Source organism: Rhodnius prolixus, unplaced genomic scaffold, assembly GCF_049639745.1.
Source record: "Rhodnius prolixus isolate KJV_2025 unplaced genomic scaffold, Rpr scaffold_6, whole genome shotgun sequence".
Classification (NCBI taxonomy): Eukaryota; Metazoa; Arthropoda; class Insecta; order Hemiptera; family Reduviidae; genus Rhodnius; species Rhodnius prolixus.
This window is the reverse complement of record NW_027411634.1, coordinates 2,806,335-2,829,719: the sequence shown is the minus strand read 5'-3', so window position 1 is coordinate 2,829,719 and position 23,385 is coordinate 2,806,335. Positions and strand designations below refer to the sequence as shown.

The 23,385-nt window shown below is 33.5% G+C and overlaps 1 protein-coding gene across 3 annotated transcripts in view; it reads right to left on the bottom strand.

Annotated features, from left to right (window-relative positions):
* Positions 1–11,516: 11,516 nt before the first annotated feature.
* Positions 11,517–23,385, bottom strand: part of LOC141460840 (uncharacterized) — a 160,823-nt gene continuing 148,954 nt past the window's right edge. For 2 of the 3 annotated variants that reach the window (XM_074141243.1, XM_074141242.1), the window contains 3 exons: positions 21,005–21,083; positions 16,211–16,519; positions 11,517–14,586 (listed from right to left, as the gene is read on the bottom strand). In XM_074141243.1, coding sequence (XP_073997344.1) covers positions 14,409–14,586; positions 16,211–16,519; positions 21,005–21,083 — 566 coding nt within the window. In that variant the 3' untranslated portion in view covers positions 11,517–14,408. Of the gene's footprint in view, positions 14,587–16,210; positions 16,520–21,004; positions 21,084–23,385 lie in introns of those variants that run through there. The other variant, XR_012462389.1, reaches the window with a different exon arrangement.

Here is a 23,385-nt window from a genome sequence, read left to right as displayed (position 1 = left end):
CCATAGGTATTTGATAAATTATCTGAATATGCAATAAAAAGTTAACGTCTTAAAAACTCCAAAAACTAAGATTATTCCGGCATGATATTTCCTCTAATGAACTTCTAATGTAAAGCAGAATCAATAACGTTCTTAATAATATAGATAAATAAACCATACAGATAAAAATATAAAAGAAACGTACCATATTTCTCTCGCTGACTAACTCTGCTTTCATTGGTCTGGGAGTGGCTTACTTCATGACGACGTCATCAGCTGACAATACCAAGAGACCGCCTACATTTCACACCTCTATTCCGCCAATGAGGCTAGCCAATTCTTTTTGCTAAATATTTCTAGGAAAGATACGACTTTGATTTTTTTTACTAATTTTTCCTCCATAGGTATTTGATAAATTATCTGAATATGCAATAAAAAGTTAACGTCTTAAAAACTCCAAAAACTAAGATTATTCCGGCATGATATTTCCTCTAATGAACTTCTAATAAAAAGCAGAATCAATAACGTTCTTAATAATATAGATAAATAACCATACAGATAAAAATATATAAGAAACGTACCATATTTCTCTCGCTGACTAACTCTGCTTTTATTGGTCTGGGAGTGGCTTACTTCATGACGACGTCATCAGCTGACAATACCAAGAGACCGCCTACATTTCACACCTCTATTCCGCCAATGAGGCTAGCCAATTCTTTTTGCTAAATATTTCTAGGAAAGATACGACTTTGATTTTTTTTACTAATTTTTCCTCCATAGGTATTTGATAAATTATCTGAATATGCAATAAAAAGTTAACGTCTTAAAAACTCCAAAAACTAAGATTATTCCGGCATGATATTTCCTCTAATGAACTTCTAATAAAAAGCAGAATCAATAACGTTCTTAATAATATAGATAAATAAACCATACAGATAAAAATATAAAAGAAAGGTACCATATTTCTCTCGCTGACTAACTCTGCTTTTATTGGTCTGGGAGTGGCTTACTTCATGACGACGTCATCAGCTGACAATACCAAGAGACCGCCTACATTTCACACCTCTATTCCGCCAATGAGGCTAGCCAATTCTTTTTACTAAATATTTCTAGGAAAGATACGACTTTGATTTTTTTTACTAATTTTTCCTCCATAGGTATTTGATAAATTATCTGAATATGCAATAAAAAGTTAACGTCTTAAAAACTCCAAAAACTAAGATTATTCCGGCATGATATTTCCTCTGATGAACTTCTAATGTAAAGCAGAATCAATAACGTTCTTAATAATATAGATAAATAAACCATACAGATAAAAATATAAAAGAAAGGTACCATATTTCTCTCGCTGACTAACTCTGCTTTCATTGGTCTGGGAGTGGCTTACTTCATGACGACGTCATCAGCTGACAATACCAAGAGACCGCCTACATTTCACACCTCTATTCCGCCAATGAGGCTAGCCAATTCTTTTTACTAAATATTTCTAGGAAAGATACGACTTTGATTTTTTTTACTAATTTTTCCTCCATAGGTATTTGATAAATTATCTGAATATGCAATAAAAAGTTAACGTCTTAAAAACTCCAAAAACTAAGATTATACCGGCATGATATTTCCTCTAATGAACTTCTAATAAAAAGCAGAATCAATTACGTTAATAATATAGATAAATAAACCATACAGATAAAAATATAAAAGAAAGGTACCATATTTCTCTCGCTGACTAACTTTGCTTTTATTGGTCTGGGAGTGGCTTACTTCATGACGACGTCATCAGCTGACAATACCAAGAGACCGCCTACATTCACACCTCTATTCCGCCAATGAGGCTAGCCAATTCTTTTTGCTAAATATTTCTAGGAAAGATACGACTTTGATTTTTTTTACTAATTTTTCCTCCATAGGTATTTGATAAATTATCTGAATATGCAATAAAAAGTTAACGTCTTAAAAACTCCAAAAACTAAGATTATTCCGGCATGATATTTCCTCTAATGAACTTCTAATAAAAAGCAGAATCAATAACGTTCTTAATAATATAGATAAATAAACCATACAGATAAAAATATAAAAGAAAGGTACCATATTTCTCTCGCTGACTAACTCTGCTTTTATTGGTCTGGGAGTGGCTTACTTCATGACGACGTCATCAGCTGACAATACCAAGAGACCGCCTACATTTCACACCTCTATTCCGCCAATGAGGCTAGCCAATTCTTTTTACTAAATATTTCTAGGAAAGATACGACTTTGATTTTTTTTACTAATTTTTCCTCCATAGGTATTTGATAAATTATCTGAATATGCAATAAAAAGTTAACGTCTTAAAAACTCAAAAAACTAAGATTATTCCGGCATGATATTTCCTCTGATGAACTTCTAATGTAAAGCAGAATCAATAACGTTCTTAATAATATAGATAAATAAACCATACAGATAAAAATATAAAAGAAAGGTACCATATTTCTCTCGCTGACTAACTCTGCTTTCATTGGTCTGGGAGTGGCTTACTTCATGACGACGTCATCAGCTGACAATACCAAGAGACCGCCTACATTTCACACCTCTATTCCGCCAATGAGGCTAGCCAATTCTTTTTACTAAATATTTCTAGGAAAGATACGACTTTGATTTTTTTTACTAATTTTTCCTCCATAGGTATTTGATAAATTATCTGAATATGCAATAAAAAGTTAACGTCTTAAAAACTCCAAAAACTAAGATTATTCCGGCATGATATTTCCTCTAATGAACTTCTAATAAAAAGCAGAATCAATTACGTTAATAATATAGATAAATAAACCATACAGATAAAAATATAAAAGAAAGGTACCATATTTCTCTCGCTGACTAACTTTGCTTTTATTGGTCTGGGAGTGGCTTACTTCATGACGACGTCATCAGCTGACAATACCAAGAGACCGCCTACATTCACACCTCTATTCCGCCAATGAGGCTAGCCAATTCTTTTTGCTAAATATTTCTAGGAAAGATACGACTTTGATTTTTTTTACTAATTTTTCCTCCATAGGTATTTGATAAATTATCTGAATATGCAATAAAAAGTTAACGTCTTAAAAACTCAAAAAACTAAGATTATTCCGGCATGATATTTCCTCTAATGAACTTCTAATGTAAAGCAGAATCAATAACGTTCTTAATAATATAGATAAATAAACCATACAGATAAAAATATAAAAGAAACGTACCATATTTCTCTCGCTGACTAACTCTGCTTTTATTGGTCTGGGAGTGGCTTACTTCATGACGACGTCATCAGCTGACAATACCAAGAGACCGCCTACATTTCACACCTCTATTCCGCCAATGAGGCTAGCCAATTCTTTTTACTAAATATTTCTAGGAAAGATACGACTTTGATTTTTTTTACTAATTTTTCCTCCATAGGTATTTGATAAATTATCTGAATATGCAATAAAAAGTTAACGTCTTAAAAACTCCAAAAACTAAGATTATTCCGGCATGATATTTCCTCTAATGAACTTCTAATGTAAAGCAGAATCAATAACGTTCTTAATAATATAGATAAATAAACCATACAGATAAAAATATAAAAGAAACGTACCATATTTCTCTCGCTGACTAACTCTGCTTTCATTGGTCTGGGAGTGGCTTACTTCATGACGACGTCATCAGCTGACAATACCAAGAGACCGCCTACATTTCACACCTCTATTCCGCCAATGAGGCTAGCCAATTCTTTTTACTAAATATTTCTAGGAAAGATACGACTTTCGATTTTTTTTACTAATTTTTCCTCCATAGGTATTTGATAAATTATCTGAATATGCAATAAAAAGTTAACGTCTTAAAAACTCAAAAAACTAAGATTATTCCGGCATGATATTTCCTCTAATGAACTTCTAATGTAAAGCAGAATCAATAACGTTCTTAATAATATAGATAAATAAACCATACAGATAAAAATATAAAAGAAACGTACCATATTTCTCTCGCTGACTAACTCTGCTTTCATTGGTCTGGGAGTGGCTTACTTCATGACGACGTCATCAGCTCGCAATACCAAGAGACCGCCTACATTTCACACCTCTAATCCGCCAATGAGGCTAGCCAATTCTTTTTACTAAATATTTCTAGGAAAGATACGACTTTCATTTTTTTTACTACTTTTTCCTCCATAGGTATTTGATAAATTATCTGAATATGCAATAAAAAGTTAACGTCTTAAAAACTCCAAAAACTAAGATTATTCCGGCATGATATTTCCTCTAATGAACTTCTAATGTAAAGCAGAATCAATAACGTTCTTAATAATATAGATAAATAAACCATACAGATAAAAATATAAAAGAAACGTACCATATTTCTCTCGCTGACTAACTACGCTTTCATTGGTCTGGGAGTGGCTTACTTCATGACGACGTCATCAGCTGGCAATACCAAGAGACCGCCTACATTTCACACCTCTAATCCGCCAATGAGGCTAGCCAATTCTTTTTACTAAATATTTCTAGGAAAGATACGACTTTGATTTTTTTTACTAATTTTTCCTCCATAGGTATTTGATAAATTATCTGAATATGCAATAAAAAGTTAACGTCTTAAAAACTCCAAAAACTAAGATTATTCCGGCATGATATTTCCTCTAATGAACTTCTAATGTAAAGCAGAATCAATAACGTTCTTAATAATATAGATAAATAAACCATACAGATAAAAATATAAAAGAAACGTACCATATTTCTCTCGCTGACTAACTTTGCTTTTATTGGTCTGGGAATGGCTTACTTCATGACGACATCATCAGCTGACAATACCAAGAGACCGCCTACAATTCACACCTCTAATCCGCCAATGAGACTAGCCAATTCTTTTTGCTAAATATTTCTAGGAAAAATACGACTTTGATTTTTGTTACTAATTTTTCCTCCATAGGTATTTGATAAATTATCTGAATATGCAATAAAAAGTTAACGTCTTAAAAACTCCAAAAACTAAGATTATTCCGGCATGATATTTCCTCTAATGAACTTCTAATAAAAAGCAGAATCAATAACGTTCTTAATAATATAGATAAATAAACCATACAGATAAAAATATAAAAGAAACGTACCATATTTCTCTCGCTGACTAACTTTGCTTTTATTGGTCTGGGAGTGGCTTACTTCATGACGACATCATCAGCTGACAATACCAAGAGACCGCCTACAATTCACACCTCTAATCCGCCAATGAGACTAGCCAATTCTTTTTGCTAAATATTTCTAGGAAAAATACGACTTTGATTTTTGTTACTAATTTTTCCTCCATAGGTATTTGATAAATTATCTGAATATGCAATAAAAAGTTAACGTCTTAAAAACTCCAAAAACTAAGATTATTCCGGCATGATATTTCCTCTAATGAACTTCTAATAAAAAGCAGAATCAATAACGTTCTTAATAATATAGATAAATAAACCATACAGATAAAAATATAAAAGAAACGTACCATATTTCTCTCGCTGACTAACTCTGCTTTCATTGGTCTGGGAGTGGCTTACTTCATGACGACGTCATCAGCTGACAATACCAAGAGACCGCCTACATTTCACACCTCTATTCCGCCAATGAGGCTAGCCAATTCTTTTTACTAAATATTTCTAGGAAAGATACGACTTTGATTTTTTTTACTAATTTTTCCTCCATAGGTATTTGATAAATTATCTGAATATGCAATAAAAAGTTAACGTCTTAAAAACACCAAGAACAAAGATTATTCCTGCATGATATTTCCTCTAATGAACTTCTAATAAAAAGGAGAATCAATAACGTTCTTAATAATATAGATAAATAAACCATACAGATAAAAATATAAAAGAAACGTACCATATTTCTCTCGCTGACTAACTCTGCTTTCATTGGTCTGGGAGTGGCTTACTTCATGACGACGTCATCAGCTCGCAATACCAAGAGACCGCCTACATTTCACACCTCTAATCCGCCAATGAGGCTAGCCCATTCTTTTTACTAAATATTTCTAGGAAAGATACGACTTTAATTTTTTTTACTAATTTTTCCTCCATAGGTATTTGATAAATTATCTGAATATGCAATAAAAAGTTAACGTCTTAAAAACTCCAAAAACTAAGATTATTCCGGCATGATATTTCCTCTAATGAACTTCTAATAAAAAGCAGAATCAATAACGTTCTTAATAATATAGATAAATAAACCATACAGATAAAAATATAAAAGAAACGTACCATATTTCTCTCGCTGACTAACTCTGCTTTCATTGGTCTGGGAGTGGCTTACTTCATGACGACGTCATCAGCTGACAATACCAAGAGACCGCCTACATTTCACACCTCTAATCCGCCAATGAGACTAGCCAATTCTTTTTACTAAATATTTCTAGGAAAGATACGACTTTGATTTTTGTTACTAATTTTTCCTCCATAGGTATTTGATAAATTATCTGAATATGCAATAAAAAGTTAACGTCTTAAAAACTCCAAAAACTAAGATTATTCCGGCATGATATTTCCTCTAATGAACTTCTAATAAAAAGCAGAATCAATAACGTTCTTAATAATATAGATAAATAAACCATACAGATAAAAATATAAAAGAAACGTACCATATTTCTCTCGCTGACTAACTCTGCTTTTATTGGTCTGGGAGTGGCTTACTTCATGACGACGTCATCAGCTGACAATACCAAGAGACCGCCTACATTTCACACCTCTAATCCGCCAATGAGACTAGCCAATTCTTTTTATTAAATATTTCTAGGAAAGATACGACTTTGATTTTTGTTACTAATTTTTCCTCCATAGGTATTTGATAAATTATCTGAATATGCAATAAAAAGTTAACGTCTTAAAAACTCCAAAAACTAAGATTATTCCGGCATGATATTTCCTCTAATGAACTTCTAATAAAAAGCAGAATCAATAACGTTCTTAATAATATAGATAAATAAACCATACAGATAAAAATATAAAAGAAACGTACCATATTTCTCTCGCTGACTAACTCTGCTTTTATTGGTCTGGGAGTGGCTTACTTCATGACGACGTCATCAGCTGACAATACCAAGAGACCGCCTACATTTCACACCTCTAATCCGCCAATGAAACTAGCCAATTCTTTTTATTAAATATTTCTAGGAAAGATACGACTTTGATTTTTGTTACTAATTTTTCCTCCATAGGTATTTGATAAATTATCTGAATATGCAATAAAAAGTTAACGTCTTAAAAACACCAAGAACAAAGATTATTCCTGCATGATATTTCCTCTAATGAACTTCTAATAAAAAGGAGAATCAATAACGTTCTTAATAATATAGATAAATAAACCATACAGATAAAAATATAAAAGAAACGTACCATATTTCTCTCGCTGACTAACTCTGCTTTCATTGGTCTGGGAGTGGCTTACTTCATGACGACGTCATCAGCTCGCAATACCAAGAGACCGCCTACATTTCACACCTCTAATCCGCCAATGAGGCTAGCCCATTCTTTTTACTAAATATTTCTAGGAAAGATACGACTTTAATTTTTTTTACTAATTTTTCCTCCATAGGTATTTGATAAATTATCTGAATATGCAATAAAAAGTTAACGTCTTAAAAACTCCAAAAACTAAGATTATTCCGGCATGATATTTCCTCTAATGAACTTCTAATAAAAAGCAGAATCAATAACGTTCTTAATAATATAGATAAATAAACCATACAGATAAAAATATAAAAGAAACGTACCATATTTCTCTCGCTGACTAACTCTGCTTTCATTGGTCTGGGAGTGGCTTACTTCATGACGACGTCATCAGCTGACAATACCAAGAGACCGCCTACATTTCACACCTCTAATCCGCCAATGAGACTAGCCAATTCTTTTTACTAAATATTTCTAGGAAAGATACGACTTTGATTTTTGTTACTAATTTTTCCTCCATAGGTATTTGATAAATTATCTGAATATGCAATAAAAAGTTAACGTCTTAAAAACTCCAAAAACTAAGATTATTCCGGCATGATATTTCCTCTAATGAACTTCTAATAAAAAGCAGAATCAATAACGTTCTTAATAATATAGATAAATAAACCATACAGATAAAAATATAAAAGAAACGTACCATATTTCTCTCGCTGACTAACTCTGCTTTTATTGGTCTGGGAGTGGCTTACTTCATGACGACGTCATCAGCTGACAATACCAAGAGACCGCCTACATTTCACACCTCTAATCCGCCAATGAGACTAGCCAATTCTTTTTATTAAATATTTCTAGGGAAGATACGACTTTGATTTTTGTTACTAATTTTTCCTCCATAGGTATTTGATAAATTATCTGAATATGCAATAAAAAGTTAACGTCTTAAAAACACCAAGAACAAAGATTATTCCTGCATGATATTTCCTCTAATGAACTTCTAATAAAAAGGAGAATCAATAACGTTCTTAATAATATAGATAAATAAACCATACAGATCAAAATATAAAAGAAACGTACCATATTTCTCTCGCTGACTAACTCTGCTTTCATTGGTCTGGGAGTGGCTTACTTCATGACGACGTCATCAGCTCGCAATACCAAGAGACCGCCTACATTTCACACCTCTAATCCGCCAATGAGGCTAGCCCATTCTTTTTACTAAATATTTCTAGGAAAGATACGACTTTAATTTTTTTTACTAATTTTTCCTCCATAGGTATTTGATAAATTATCTGAATATGCAATAAAAAGTTAACGTCTTAAAAACTCCAAAAACTAAGATTATTCCGGCATGATATTTCCTCTAATGAACTTCTAATGTAAAGCAGAATCAATAACGTTCTTAATAATATAGATAAATAAACCATACAGATAAAAATATAAAAGAAACGTACCATATTTCTCTCGCTGACTAACTCTGCTTTCATTGGTCTGGGAGTGGCTTACTTCATGACGACGTCATCAGCTCGCAATACCAAGAGACCGCCTACATTTCACACCTCTAATCCGCCAATGAGGCTAGCCAATTCTTTTTACTAAATATTTCTAGGAAAGATACGACTTTGATTTTTTTTACTAATTTTTCCTCCATAGGTATTTGATAAATTATCTGAATATGCAATAAAAAGTTAACGTCTTAAAAACTCAAAAAACTAAGATTATTCCGGCATGATATTTCCTCTAATGAACTTCTAATGTAAAGCAGAATCAATAACGTTCTTAATAATATAGATAAATAAACCATACAGATAAAAATATAAAAGAAACGTACCATATTTCTCTCGCTGACTAACTACGCTTTCATTGGTCTGGGAGTGGCTTACTTCATGACGACGTCATCAGCTGGCAATACCAAGAGACCGCCTACATTTCACACCTCTAATCCGCCAATGAGGCTAGCCAATTCTTTTTACTAAATATTTCTAGGAAAGATACGACTTTGATTTTTTTTACTAATTTTTCCTCCATAGGTATTTGATAAATTATCTGAATATGCAATAAAAAGTTAACGTCTTAAAAACTCCAAAAACTAAGATTATTCCGGCATGATATTTCCTCTAATGAACTTCTAATGTAAAGCAGAATCAATAACGTTCTTAATAATATAGATAAATAAACCATACAGATAAAAATATAAAAGAAACGTACCATATTTCTCTCGCTGACTAACTTTGCTTTTATTGGTCTGGGAGTGGCTTACTTCATGACGACATCATCAGCTGACAATACCAAGAGACCGCCTACAATTCACACCTCTAATCCGCCAATGAGACTAGCCAATTCTTTTTGCTAAATATTTCTAGGAAAAATACGACTTTGATTTTTGTTACTAATTTTTCCTCCATAGGTATTTGATAAATTATCTGAATATGCAATAAAAAGTTAACGTCTTAAAAACTCCAAAAACTAAGATTATTCCGGCATGATATTTCCTCTAATGAACTTCTAATAAAAAGCAGAATCAATAACGTTCTTAATAATATAGATAAATAAACCATACAGATAAAAATATAAAAGAAACGTACCATATTTCTCTCGCTGACTAACTTTGCTTTTATTGGTCTGGGAGTGGCTTACTTCATGACGACATCATCAGCTGACAATACCAAGAGACCGCCTACAATTCACACCTCTAATCCGCCAATGAGACTAGCCAATTCTTTTTGCTAAATATTTCTAGGAAAAATACGACTTTGATTTTTGTTACTAATTTTTCCTCCATAGATATTTGATAAATTATCTGAATATGCAATAAAAAGTTAACGTCTTAAAAACTCCAAAAACTAAGATTATTCCGGCATGATATTTCCTCTAATGAACTTCTAATAAAAAGCAGAATCAATAACGTTCTTAATAATATAGATAAATAAACCATACAGATAAAAATATAAAAGAAACGTACCATATTTCTCTCGCTGACTAACTCTGCTTTCATTGGTCTGGGAGTGGCTTACTTCATGACGACGTCATCAGCTGACAATACCAAGAGACCGCCTACATTTCACACCTCTAATCCGCCAATGAGACTAGCCAATTCTTTTTACTAAATATTTCTAGGAAAGATACGACTTTGATTTTTGTTACTAATTTTTCCTCCATAGGTATTTGATAAATTATCTGAATATGCAATAAAAAGTTAACGTCTTAAAAACTCCAAAAACTAAGATTATTCCGGCATGATATTTCCTCTAATGAACTTCTAATAAAAAGCAGAATCAATAACGTTCTTAATAATATAGATAAATAAACCATACAGATAAAAATATAAAAGAAACGTACCATATTTCTCTCGCTGACTAACTCTGCTTTTATTGGTCTGGGAGTGGCTTACTTCATGACGACGTCATCAGCTGACAATACCAAGAGACCGCCTACATTTCACACCTCTAATCCGCCAATGAGACTAGCCAATTCTTTTTATTAAATATTTCTAGGAAAGATACGACTTTGATTTTTGTTACTAATTTTTCCTCCATAGGTATTTGATAAATTATCTGAATATGCAATAAAAAGTTAACGTCTTAAAAACACCAAGAACAAAGATTATTCCTGCATGATATTTCCTCTACTGTACTTCTAATGTAATCTAAAATCAATAACGTTCATAATAATATAGATAAATAAACCATACAGATAAAAATATAAAAGAAACGTACCATATTTCTCTCGCTGACTAACTCAGCTTTTATTGGTCTGGGAGTGGCTTACTTCATGACGACGTCATCAGCTGACAATACCAAGAGACCGCCTACATTTCACACCTCTAATCCGCCAATGAGACTAGCCAATTCTTTTTATTAAATATTTCTAGGAAAGATACGACTTTGATTTTTTTTACTAATTTTTCCTCCATAGGTATTTGATAAATTATCTGAATATGTAATAAAAAGTTAACGTCTTAAAAACACCAAGAACAAAGATTATTCCTGCATGATATTTCCTCTACTGTACTTCTAATGTAATCTAAAATCAATAACGTTCATAATAATGCAGATAAATAAACCATACAGATAAAAATATAAAAGAAAGGTACCACATTTCTCACGCTGGTAACTCTGCTTCCATTGGTCTGGGAGTGGTCTACTTCATGACGACGTCATCAGCTGACAATTTATTTAGAACTGATGTCATTTGAGAAGTGACCACGCCTACAAATTTCAAGGGAGGATTTTCCTCCAAATTATTGGAACTTTCCAATTCTTCCTGGCTACCAGATATTCTAAAACTTGGCCTCCCCAAATTAAAATGTTTGAAGGTTTCTATAGACAATACAGAGACCTCTCCAAGCTCTCTGAGAATGACAAACAGCTAAGCAGGGTACTGTTAAGTTATGGAAGTTATTCTCTTGTGCGCCCCCAATATGGCCCCAGAGAAGTTATCCAAGTCAGATAATGCTAAGATTACAGATTTTCAAGAACACCCTGATAATGTTAATTATCTCAATGTGAAAGTTATACCTAAAAGTTTCTGGGAGGTAAGACTAGTGCACTTAGAATTATTTACGTATAATAAATGGATTAATCTCACAATTATTTGTTAAAAAGTTGAAGTTAAAGTTGAGTTACATTTAAATAGCCAAGTAATTAAGTTAAAGACGATAAAACTAATAATAAATTAAATATTAAATAATGAAAAATTAATTAACTAGAAGAAATCTCTATCGAGAGATTTATAGGACAGAATTTCGACCAGATCTGCCCTTTAAAAGGGCTTTTCCCCCATCTCCTTCAAATAGGGCTAGTAGGGGATAACACTTTTACGACGTATTGACCTGAATATCCCTCAACATTTGAAGCATAAGAGTTTTGTCGTTTCAGAAGACTTACTTTAGGAAAAAAATTACTTTTCTTTTCTTACCAATCTTACAACATTTTGAGGATTCTTATAAAACTACAATGCACCATCAAGGAAGCGTTCTCCGTTCTTGGCAGATTCTTCTATAGGGACGTCCTTTCTTCGGTATAGGTTGTGTGACAACGAAGATTGATCACAGAGAGGTTATAGAAGAATATATTCTTCTTTCTTAATTTAGGCAGAAAAATTTGAAATATAGTGGTTTAACTTTTTCAGAAGCTGGCTTTTTAGACACTACTAAAAAAATTGCACTGAACAGTCGAACTTGTTGTAACACAACCGATTGATATTTCTAGTGAATTTCACCAACTGAGATCTACAATTGGATGATGCATTTCTCTGCGTTTGCACTTCTCTGTCACTAACAAGTATATGATCTGGAAAATCTGTTTTCAAATTAAGGTGGAAGTATTTCTGCGAGAAAGAGATGATTTCGGTATATCCCAGCCTAACAGCCCAAACTGCAATTTACATTCGCATAGGTTATACTGTTCTTTGGTTTTGATTATTTGGAAGGTTACAGGTGATTTGTAAGCAAAATTTCTCACTTACCTTACGCAAAGCTTTCTCATATTTAATTGATTTTAAAAAAAATTCACTGAACTCATTGTTTTGATATATCTACGGTGTCAGTTTTAACATACGAATCTGACATACTAATTGTGCATGTCGATATTTTTATCGATATAGTTTTTAACATTCCACCCAATAAATTTTCCGAATCGAATCATTGAAACGGAAAATTGAGTATATATTTACACACTTTTATTTTATTTATTTTTTTAATTTCTAGGCAATTTTTTATTTTTTAAAATTCTTTTTTTTTTTAAATTCTCTCAATAGGATGTTAATTTCTCTGTACTTAATGTTAATTCGATGATAATATTACTGTGCCTATTATATAGATAATTGATAATAAAAATAATTATAATTATTTTGATAAATAGGGCACTAATTCATTTTTATTCTATTTTCCTTTTCTTTGTAATTTAATAACAATTAAAAATGATTTTTAACGAATTAGGCAATTTTCTGATTGTGGAAGAAGTTAAAGTACATTGTGGTAAACTAGGTCTTTTTTTTGCAAGGAGGTTCTAGACTGTCAACTTCCCATCTCCCAAAACAATCTATTAAATAAAAAAAGTTGTGAAGGTATACTTTGCAAAATTTATCTGGAAGAATAAGATTATAGCATTATAGTTGGGCATAACTCCTCGTGTTATATTACAACTCACTAAAACTTCTTCCATTCGTTACTGTTCTAGTAAAACTGGTATTAGAGAGCCTTGTTTAAGTCCAATCCCCGGGGAGACCGAAAGCCTAACTACCTCCTCGTTATGCTTTCTTGGAAAATTGCTCCAAGAGTAGCGGAGTATCCAAGACATCTTATGGCGTCCTCTCGAAGTAAGTAGCTCATCCTGACTAAATTAGATCAGGGAAGACATTTGACTTCTTTCAAAAAAAAAAAAAAAAAAAAAAAAAAGAATCTTATTACCATTTAGTGAAGAAGGATAAAACCTCTTCTGAAGGTAGAGGAGGTGTTTAGAGACTTTAGTTAATAAAACAATCAATCAGCTGATCCCGATCTCTGGGATTTCCTGGCAGGATTGCAAAGATTAAAGAGATGTATTCTATCCTTGAAAAACTAACTTCCTTGCATCTTGAACTACCCTACCCTACTTTGCGCACATGATTTTCGGAGATTCCAATTTCCAAGTGTAAGAATCAACTACGCTTAGAAAAAGCCGATAGGGAAATAATAAGAACCTACAAAGGTCACATTAAGAGCCAAAAAAACGTCAAGCACTGCTGCAGCTGGGCAGGGGTGGAGGTATATGATGTCACCTTAAAGCCAGCAGAGGGCGGGGCGTAGCAATACGTCAGAAGGTTCAATAACTATCTTGTTAAGCTTTAAATTCGATACTAAATAATAAAAAAAAGATCTAGTTTACGTAATATTCGTTGCTTATTTGGAAAAAAACAAGTATTCGTTCTTTATTTTTCTCGCTAATTGTTTTTAAAGCATATATTTCCCCGACCACAAACTAGAAAACAAAGAAAACAGCAATAACAAAAAAGAAAATCAAACAAACAAACAAGACTAATCAACAAATAACAATTGTTCCATAGAATGTGACGGGGTTTTGTAACGATATAAGGGGAAATGGTGTAAATTGTGTAAGGACATTAAGGAATTCCGACGTTCCCAACTACGTCGACTCTCTACGCTGTCGGTTTCGCTGTCCGCGCCGCCTACTGCGCCAGCTAGGGATTCTGTCCTGCAAGAAGAAGAAAAGCAAGTGTAGCGATCAAACACGAACACACAGACAAAAGTATAAATTCACATCACTTTATTTGGTATTTTTTCAAGGTGTTCAACCCTTTACTTTTCTATTTCCTTAGAATTTTTAATAATTCGATTATCAATGATTTGTACCCAGTTTCTTAGCCACCAGGTGGCGTAGCTTCACTTTCAGAATACTTGATACAAAATTGCAGTCGTATGACAAATGCCACTTTAAAACAAGGCATCTTAGAAAATGTTCTCAAGATAAGCCCGAGAAAGATAAGTCCGATATTCGGAGATGTTCGTAACTGAAAAGTATTATCGATATATAATTCGCACCTGCTGCAGCCTACTCAGACAGCGATAACCACACTATTGTTAGAGACCACAAATTCCTAAGAAGCAGATAACCAAGGAGGAATGTGAGTTTGCAACACTAAGAGAAGACAAACAAAAAGACAAGGGGAGTCTTTTTTGTTTCTTTTCTAAATCAATTCTTAGCCCATTTATTTTTATTTCTTCCTAAACTACTAAATTTTATGACATATATTATGTCTGTAAGAAAGCATTCTTTATGAAGAATATATCTTTAGACTGTGTGAAGATTCATTCCGCTACATTAAACAACCGTAACTTTGCATTTCTAGAGTTTAACACGTCATCTATTTCTTTTCTTTTGTTACATATTAGTTTTAACATTTATTTTTTGTTTCTTCGATGAATAAATCAATTATTATCACAATTTATTTGACAAATTTTTTCAAAACATATTATTATTATATTTTTTTCTTAAATTTTTAAGTTGAGATTTATTTGGTTCCAAGAGTAGAAGGCTTCAGGAGTAGACCTCATTGGAGTAGTCTGAAATACTGAATAGGGGTCTACACAGGTTTTAAAGCAAAATGAATACCGTATTTTTCATTGACAACTTTCAGAATAGAGTGTGGGTTTCATATAGTGTTTTATGTTTTATAGAGAAATCTATATTTAAGGGTTCTTCTCATGCTAGTTCCAATTTGTAGAGTTTTACTCTGTCAACGGATGAAATGAAAAATGAAAATTACACAAGAATATGTCCCGAGTGATTTTGAACATTTATTATTGTTAGTTCATGCGAAGGATACTTTATTTTGGAAAGCATTTCCTGCTCAGGGACAGATTAGCGCTTAATCTTATGCTTTGCGCTTCTTCGAAGATCGTCATTATCAGTTAAGCTAGCGTATTTTTCTGCAAATTTCATTTCACTCGACAGACTTGTTCGTTCTTCCACTTCAAATCTCACATAACTAAATATTTTTTATAAACAAGCAGAAATAATATCATTTTAGGTACTTGCGCTCAAGACTGTCAAGGCGCTTAACAGCCTACGTAATTAATTCAAATTATATCAGCCTGACTTAATTTATAAAACACCGTAAAATCACAAAGTTTTTGTTAATGTAGCAAATCTGATTAAAACAAGCACTTAGAAAGTTTCCCAGTTTTAGAGATTATTTAAATTTTTGCCAGTCTGCTGATGGTAATGGCCGCTTGACATTAAATTTTGAAAACACTTCAGAGCTTAACAACTTCATAATTAAGTAGAGATAGAACCACTTTAAAAAAAATTTACTTACCTATAAATTCGGCCAGCTTTGTACGAAGTACCCGTATGCGTACAGTAATGCACACAGGCCATTATGATGAGTACAAAAGCAAAATTAAGTACACAAGTTACGGCGATAATTGCCAGCACTTCGTTGCCAGAATAGCAAGATCTCTGAGCTCTGGTCAACGTTGGCGAAGAAGTCTGATTTCTTCTGGATGAACCGGCGCCGCCGCTACCAGATCCTGAGCCATGTTGTCTGTGTTTACCATGGCGGACACGATGTGGTTCCTCGCCATCTTCTACCCAAAGTAATTTTCTAACTATGTCAACGCTGTGCCTGCAAGAAATTTTATTTTTATTTAGTTATTAATGTATAAGAAAGTAATTCAATAAATAATAGGAACTTGTTCAGCTCTTTTTTAAGCCCTGGACGAGCAAATCTGAAAGACGATGGACTATCCATTAGGTTCCATGCTACGCAATCAGAATGCTATATTGGTGGTTAGCCCGCGTGCCGAGAATGGCCCGTCATGAATTATAAATTAAAATAATGTACTGGTAAAAGGAAGTACTACGATCAGTCAAAAATTCGTATTTTCACCGGAAATATAATATCAGAGGCCATCTAGGTCAAAAATAGAACATTTTAGCACAAAAAATGAAAAATTTCGAGGTCGAAAGTATTGGATAGGTAAAAGTGATTTTTTTGGATGGTTGTAAGAATTATACACTTGTTTCTTTTCCATTGTCTTGAAAGAAGGTAACATGGTCCGGGCAAATTGGAGGTAAATACCCTTCCCCTCATACAACTTGTGGGGTATGTATTCTAGGGATAGAGAGTTTAAGGGACCCGTTGAATTTTCAGCTTTATTAGTATTACTGTGAGGCGATGTACTCTTCTCCTGGGCTATCTCGGTCTGACAGTCGGCTTCATAGCCGTTCTTCCCTTGTCTGGCCCACCCACAATACTCCCAACTTCCAAGGGGTATTTCGTTTAATTAAATTCCCTCAGGAGAGATACTAGCTGATAAATCGACCAAAGAGGCTTCCCCACTGCCGGTAGATAGAAATCTTCTCTTTTTTACACTTTTATTTGCTATGTTTTCCTCTTCTTTTTTTTCTATTACCACTCGCTTTTCTTCATTTTCCATTTTCAGTCAAACAAAATAAAATGACTAATTTATTATCAGCTGTTTGAACTTGAATAAAATAAAATTCGGTGTTAATAAATCCTTTTGCTACTTCACCTTATTGCTGTTCTCGAGTTAATAACCTACAATATTATTCATAATAGGACTTTTTAATCAATTTTTTTTTGTGATCTTTAATGAATGATATTTCACATGTACCACAATTACTTAGGACTTCTAGCAGAATCAAGACAGCCTGCCAAGAAAATCTCTCTAACGCGTTAGATTAGATTCTAAGAAGGTTGGCCAAAAAAGGTTATGTCACTGAGATCCCAATGTCTACTGTGGCTCCTACCCAAACTGAAATTTTGGAGAATCTAGTGACAAATATGTTGCTGGACGCTAATTATCGGGTTTCAGAATTGATGTAAATAGAAAAATTCAGTGTAGTTTTTAATACCAATTCAGTAATGAGATAGAAAATATGATTAGATCCGCATTGCTGGATAATATGTTTTAATCTGTTGCACTTTATTCTACCGATACTTTACAGCATCAGGGTTTCATCCATAGAAGTTATCACACACAAACTAAGGCGCACAAAACTTCCTAACATAGTCTGCACAGGCTGTTCTCTGCCGTGCAAGGGCTAAAACTATGTGCGCATGTTTAGACTACAAGGGCCAGCGAAAAAAGGCCTACGATCAAACTTTAAAAGTAATCTATCTCACCTTTTCTCACAGAAGTATCCGTAATAAAATTTTCAGGATAACATTTTCCCAGTTAAAAGTTGTAGATTGATTTATGTGTTTGTAAATCACTGCACAAAGTTTTCATTGCACTTACGAAACTTTTTGTCCATTAAATTATTTATTGTGAAATATTAATTGCTTGCTGTTTCTTTGATGAAAGAAAAAATATTTGTTGAGGTTATGAATAAATGAAGCTACACTTATAAAAATTGATACAATAATAACAGTTTAATAATAATAGTTCCAAAATAACAGCTTAATAATAAGTTTAAAAATATGTTATTCCACTTATTATCCTTCAAAATAACTGCAACTGAAACACACTTGATGGGACAAGACTGGTTTCTGATACATACATCTTGTAACCTTCCACGCCTATCGATAACAGTTGTTATAGTTCACAAGAGGTGGCCCCTCCGCTACATATTAATTTAAAGAAAAACAAAAGTAAAGCTACCAATCTTAACTTTTTCTCATTTAAATGTAATTAAAATAAAAGGAAGATTGAATATAAAGAGAAACAGAAATAGTGTGGGAGACTGTGAGAAATAGAACAGATTTCTCACTTCTGAATGCAGTAATTACAGATGGGTTGAAAGTCTGCGAGAAATAGGACTCACAGTCAAATCTTGTCAGAGAGTAAGGTTAGTTTTTTTTAGTGTGCATTTCGCTTCACTACCACCTTTATCCATTTTCTTAATTATTTTTTTTTCTCTGTAATTCCCGCTTTCTCAGTTTTAATAAAGATTCTCTTTAATCATTAAGTAAAAAGAAAAAAATAAAATAAATACTATAAGATAAAATAATCAAAGTCTAAAGAAAAGAAATGAAACGAAAGCAAGAATAAACAGTGTTAACTTTTCAACATAATTTTTGCTTTATATTCTTCATTAATTTTTTGTGCCCTACTTTTAAAATGTAAAATTTAAACATGGAGTTTTCTATAACTTACTATTTTTGAGAAATATTGAGTTTTGGTCAGTTTTAGATAATAAAAATAATAATTTTACGCCAAAGTTTTGAACTGTAGTTCATTTTCAGAGTTACGAAACAAGAAAAAGAGAGCTCCTGGGTGTTTACAAATGAACACCGAGGAAATAAGATATTATTTACGATTCAGGTTAACTAAAAATTATTGATAAAAAGTTAATGGTATATTTACAGTGGATTTAAATTTTCTTAACTAAACTAGATTTAATTTAATGTTTTCAAAATTTATAATTTTGATTTACCTGACATTTTTGATTAGAATCTATATGCACTTTTTTTTGCAAGATTTGTATTTAATATAGACTTGCTGAAATACAAAGCCAACCATATTTATCACGTAATCCACAAATGGTAACCACAAAACCGTCTATATTTCTTTTTTTAACCTTCATGGTTTTCCACAAATTCCTGTTTTTTTTTTTAAATCAAGAGAATTTATGTTTTTCAGCAGCTGGGAATGCGAGAGAAAATAGAGAGAGAGAGAGAGAGAGAGAACCTCCCGGAAAAAGAAGTTTAATAAAAGGTCCAATCCTGAATATATTTCGCAATATTTCCAGCACAATTCAAGCAGAAAACAGGTGTTTGCATAGGCAATAAATCATGAGCGGGATGTGTGTACTGGTAGGGAGAACATTTCACAGACCGGCAGGAAGTATACCTCTTCCTCCTAGCCCGTCAACTACAAGCTTAAAGGAAACTAACAACATGCAGTATTTATCGAAAGTTCAGTAAACGCATGCGTGCCCTGCAACTTCGTACTTAAGGGCGCGTTCGTATTTATGACTATAAAATTATTTTAATATCTATGGAAGATACAAGCATTTTCCGGCAATAACAACAAGTTCCATTTTACTTCCTCCTTTTGGGATTTCCTTTTAAAGTGCCAAATGAATGTTATTTATGTCCTTACAGCAATAATAGGAACTCGAATAGATTCTACAAAGAGTTGGCCAATCAGTCAACGCCAAACGTGACCCACATGGTATATTTCGACTAATTAGAGCAACTCTCCAGTCTGTCCTGTTTAATTGGACTTCAGGTTAACCAGGAAGTCGTGGGTTTTCTTCTTTTCCGTTGAGCCGCATCCTGAGACATCAGCTCCTTCATGCTGGGCCCTAAACTTGCAGGACTGTCCCATTTTCTTGCTGACAGAACATACACAGGCTATCCACTGTCATGCATGAGTTCTTTTAATCTATAGTAGCTCGTTTAGAGGCCTAAAATCAACCTAATGACCATCCTCTCTCGTTGTAACAATGTCGCTGTAGGTTAGGACGAATTGATAAATTTTTCTTTTGCTACCTCTTTTGGTTCTATCCGCCTTCCAAAACCGCTCTACTGTTATCTACGGATAGCTCATCCGTCCTTTAATGGCCAGACTAGAGAGGCTTCATGCAAACTCCCACAATGATTTCGAAAATGGATAGATAATGGAGGGCCGAAGATAAATAAAGTTTGGCAGTGTATTATCACAGAACTGGGAAATTCGAAAAGTTGGAAAAAATGGCAGTAAAAGGTTGTGAAAGGTGAAGCCAGGTAGGACTCAGAACAATAGAAGCTGCCCAAAGCCATCAGAGTATGTAAGGACGCCAGACCATAGCTCGGGACACTCATTTATATCCAGACATTGCGTATCACTCACTGAGGATTCATTCTTACTCTCTCTTCACGACGTCACTCTACTCGTCATCCTGTTTAGGACAATACTTTTAGTAATAGCTCATATTTGTGTACCCCAGATAATTATTAATTAACTGCTAGCCACTAAACACTTAGTCGGTAAAATTATTTTTTATTCTATTTAGCCTTTTATCGTTTCTAATCAAATCTAATTATCCGTTCGTGCCCATAACTTCATCTAAATCTACACAATTTGCTTTGATCGCAATAATTTCTCTCGCTCCAGTAACTGAAAATTATAATAAAAAATATAAATCAATTTCGACTTACCTACTTGATGTGGAATTTCCTACAGTTAAATTGTTTTCAGTGAAGATTTGCCATAAGTTTAATCTATCTCCAACAGCATCTGTAAACAATTTGAAAATCTAGGTGAGAAATCACAGCAGAATTTTGATTCTAAATAACTCAAAACTCAATTTGAATTTTGAGAAAACCAAGTTATTGTAATCTTTCACGAAAGGCGGTAGCCGAGCGGTTATAGGCTAACCCGCATAGCAAAGATGTATTGTTGGTTAGTGGATTCGACTCCCTGGCTAGGTATTGGATTTTATTTAATGGTTAATATGAGTTTATTGTAAAGTATGTTAGGCGGTTAGAGGCTAGACCCGCAAAGCTAAGATGTATTGTTGGTTAGTAGATTCGAAGTATTTGCTAGTCGCCTCCATCCATGACATCTAATTTGATAGTTGTGCGTAAAGCTCGCCTGAAATAATAGGCATTACTTTTTACTTTTAAAGTTTTCACGAAAATGGTGATCTTTCGAAAGTTTTCGTTAAGAATCCCAGTTCTGCAGCTGGTGCTTTCTATCCCCCCTTTCCCCCACGCGAACTGTAAAATTCAGAAATTTTAATTGGCAGATTTGGTTTTGGCATGGATTTTAACTGTCGATAACAAATAGGGACAGGGGAAATTCAATTTAAGTACAGATGATAAATTAGGTAAATATAAATGGGATGGGGTGAGATAACGTTGCAAATTAGTCTCAGGTAACTTAATTACAGGTGTTATTAATCAATTTCACAATGGATTAGTTAAGCGGTGTTGAGGAAGGAAAGTTTGACGTTTGAAAACGTTTTATCCAGTCAAATTTCTACTTAACACTGGGGGCAAAGACCGATCTCCTCAAGATGGCTTCCCGGTCTACTGCTCGCACGCAGGAGAAGGGCGAAAAGAGATGGTACGAGGAATGGTTCCATTCAGGGAACTCACAATTCCACAGCACTTTGGATGGCCGGAAGTTGTTTCGGGGAGGAGGTAAGTTACGGGGATAAGACATCCCAGTATAGGGGAACTGTTGCTCCCATTTCTTGACAAAGAATAAATGGCACAAGTGGGAAGTCTGCGCTCGAAATACAAAGCAGCCCCTTCGGAGTAAATAGCTATTTCTAATTAACGCGGGCTTTGGAGGGGGGCACTTCACACCTCTCCAGAAAATATTAGTAAATTTAGGATAGTGGAGGGGGCCAAATCAGCCCTAGGGGTAGGGTTGAGACTTAAGGAAGCCATACCAACCTGACGGCTCTCCTTGGGATTTCCCAGAGAGTCTGGAAGGTTTTCGGGATATATAAAAAACAGAAAAAATAAAAAGAAAAGTAATGTCCGTTTTTTAGGCAGGCTTTACTTCCAACTCCCAAATTAGGTATCGTGGACGGAGGCGACTAACAAACATACTTTACTGTAAAATTCCTTCTATTAACCATTAAATAAAATCCAAGACCTAGACTAGGGGAATCGAATCCACTAACCAACAATACATCTTAGCTTTGCGGGTCTAGCCTATAACCGCCTAACATACTTTACTATAAATTTCTCATATTAACCATTAAATAAAATCCAAGACCTAGACAGGGGGAATCGAATCCACTAACCAACAATACATCTTAGCTTTGCGGGTCCAGCCTATAACCGCCTTACATACTTTACTATAAATTTCTCATATTAACCATTAAATAGAATACAAGACCTAGACCGGGAATCGAATCCGCTAACCAACAATACATCTTAGCTTTGCGGGTCTAGCCTCTAACCGCCTAACATACTTTACTATAAAAATTCTCATATTAACCATTAAATAAAATACAAGTCCTAGACTGGGAATCGAATCCAGTCCCACATTACATCATAACTTTGCTGGTCACGCCTCCAATCACTCTTGATTAAATGTGAAAATGGATATTTACTAATTAAGCGTTTACTACTAGGCAACATTGTTCGAATATTGTATTTCCGTTTAATTAATTGTTAATTTAAAACTGACTGCAAAAAACAAAAAATATTCCACGTTCAGTTAACATTAATTAATCATGCACTGATTTGAAACAAATTTACCCCGTGAGATGAACGCAAAGCAAAAGCTAATTTTTTTTAAAAAAATATATAATACTAAATCAAAAGAAAGCCGGAAGTAGAAATTTTCTATTTTTATTTAATAAAGTAAGCCCATATGAGAGAAGAAGCTAAATGATATATTACAGGGCGTGCCGAACATTTAAGATTGCTTGGCACGCTCCTCATAAATTCTTTAGCCCAAGGTGAGAGGGCAACTCTTAAAAACTTTATTATGAGATAGGGAATATATAGGTTCAAAGTAAAATATGTATTACAACTTAAGTACCTGATATAACCTTCATAAAAAGCAAATTCAAAAA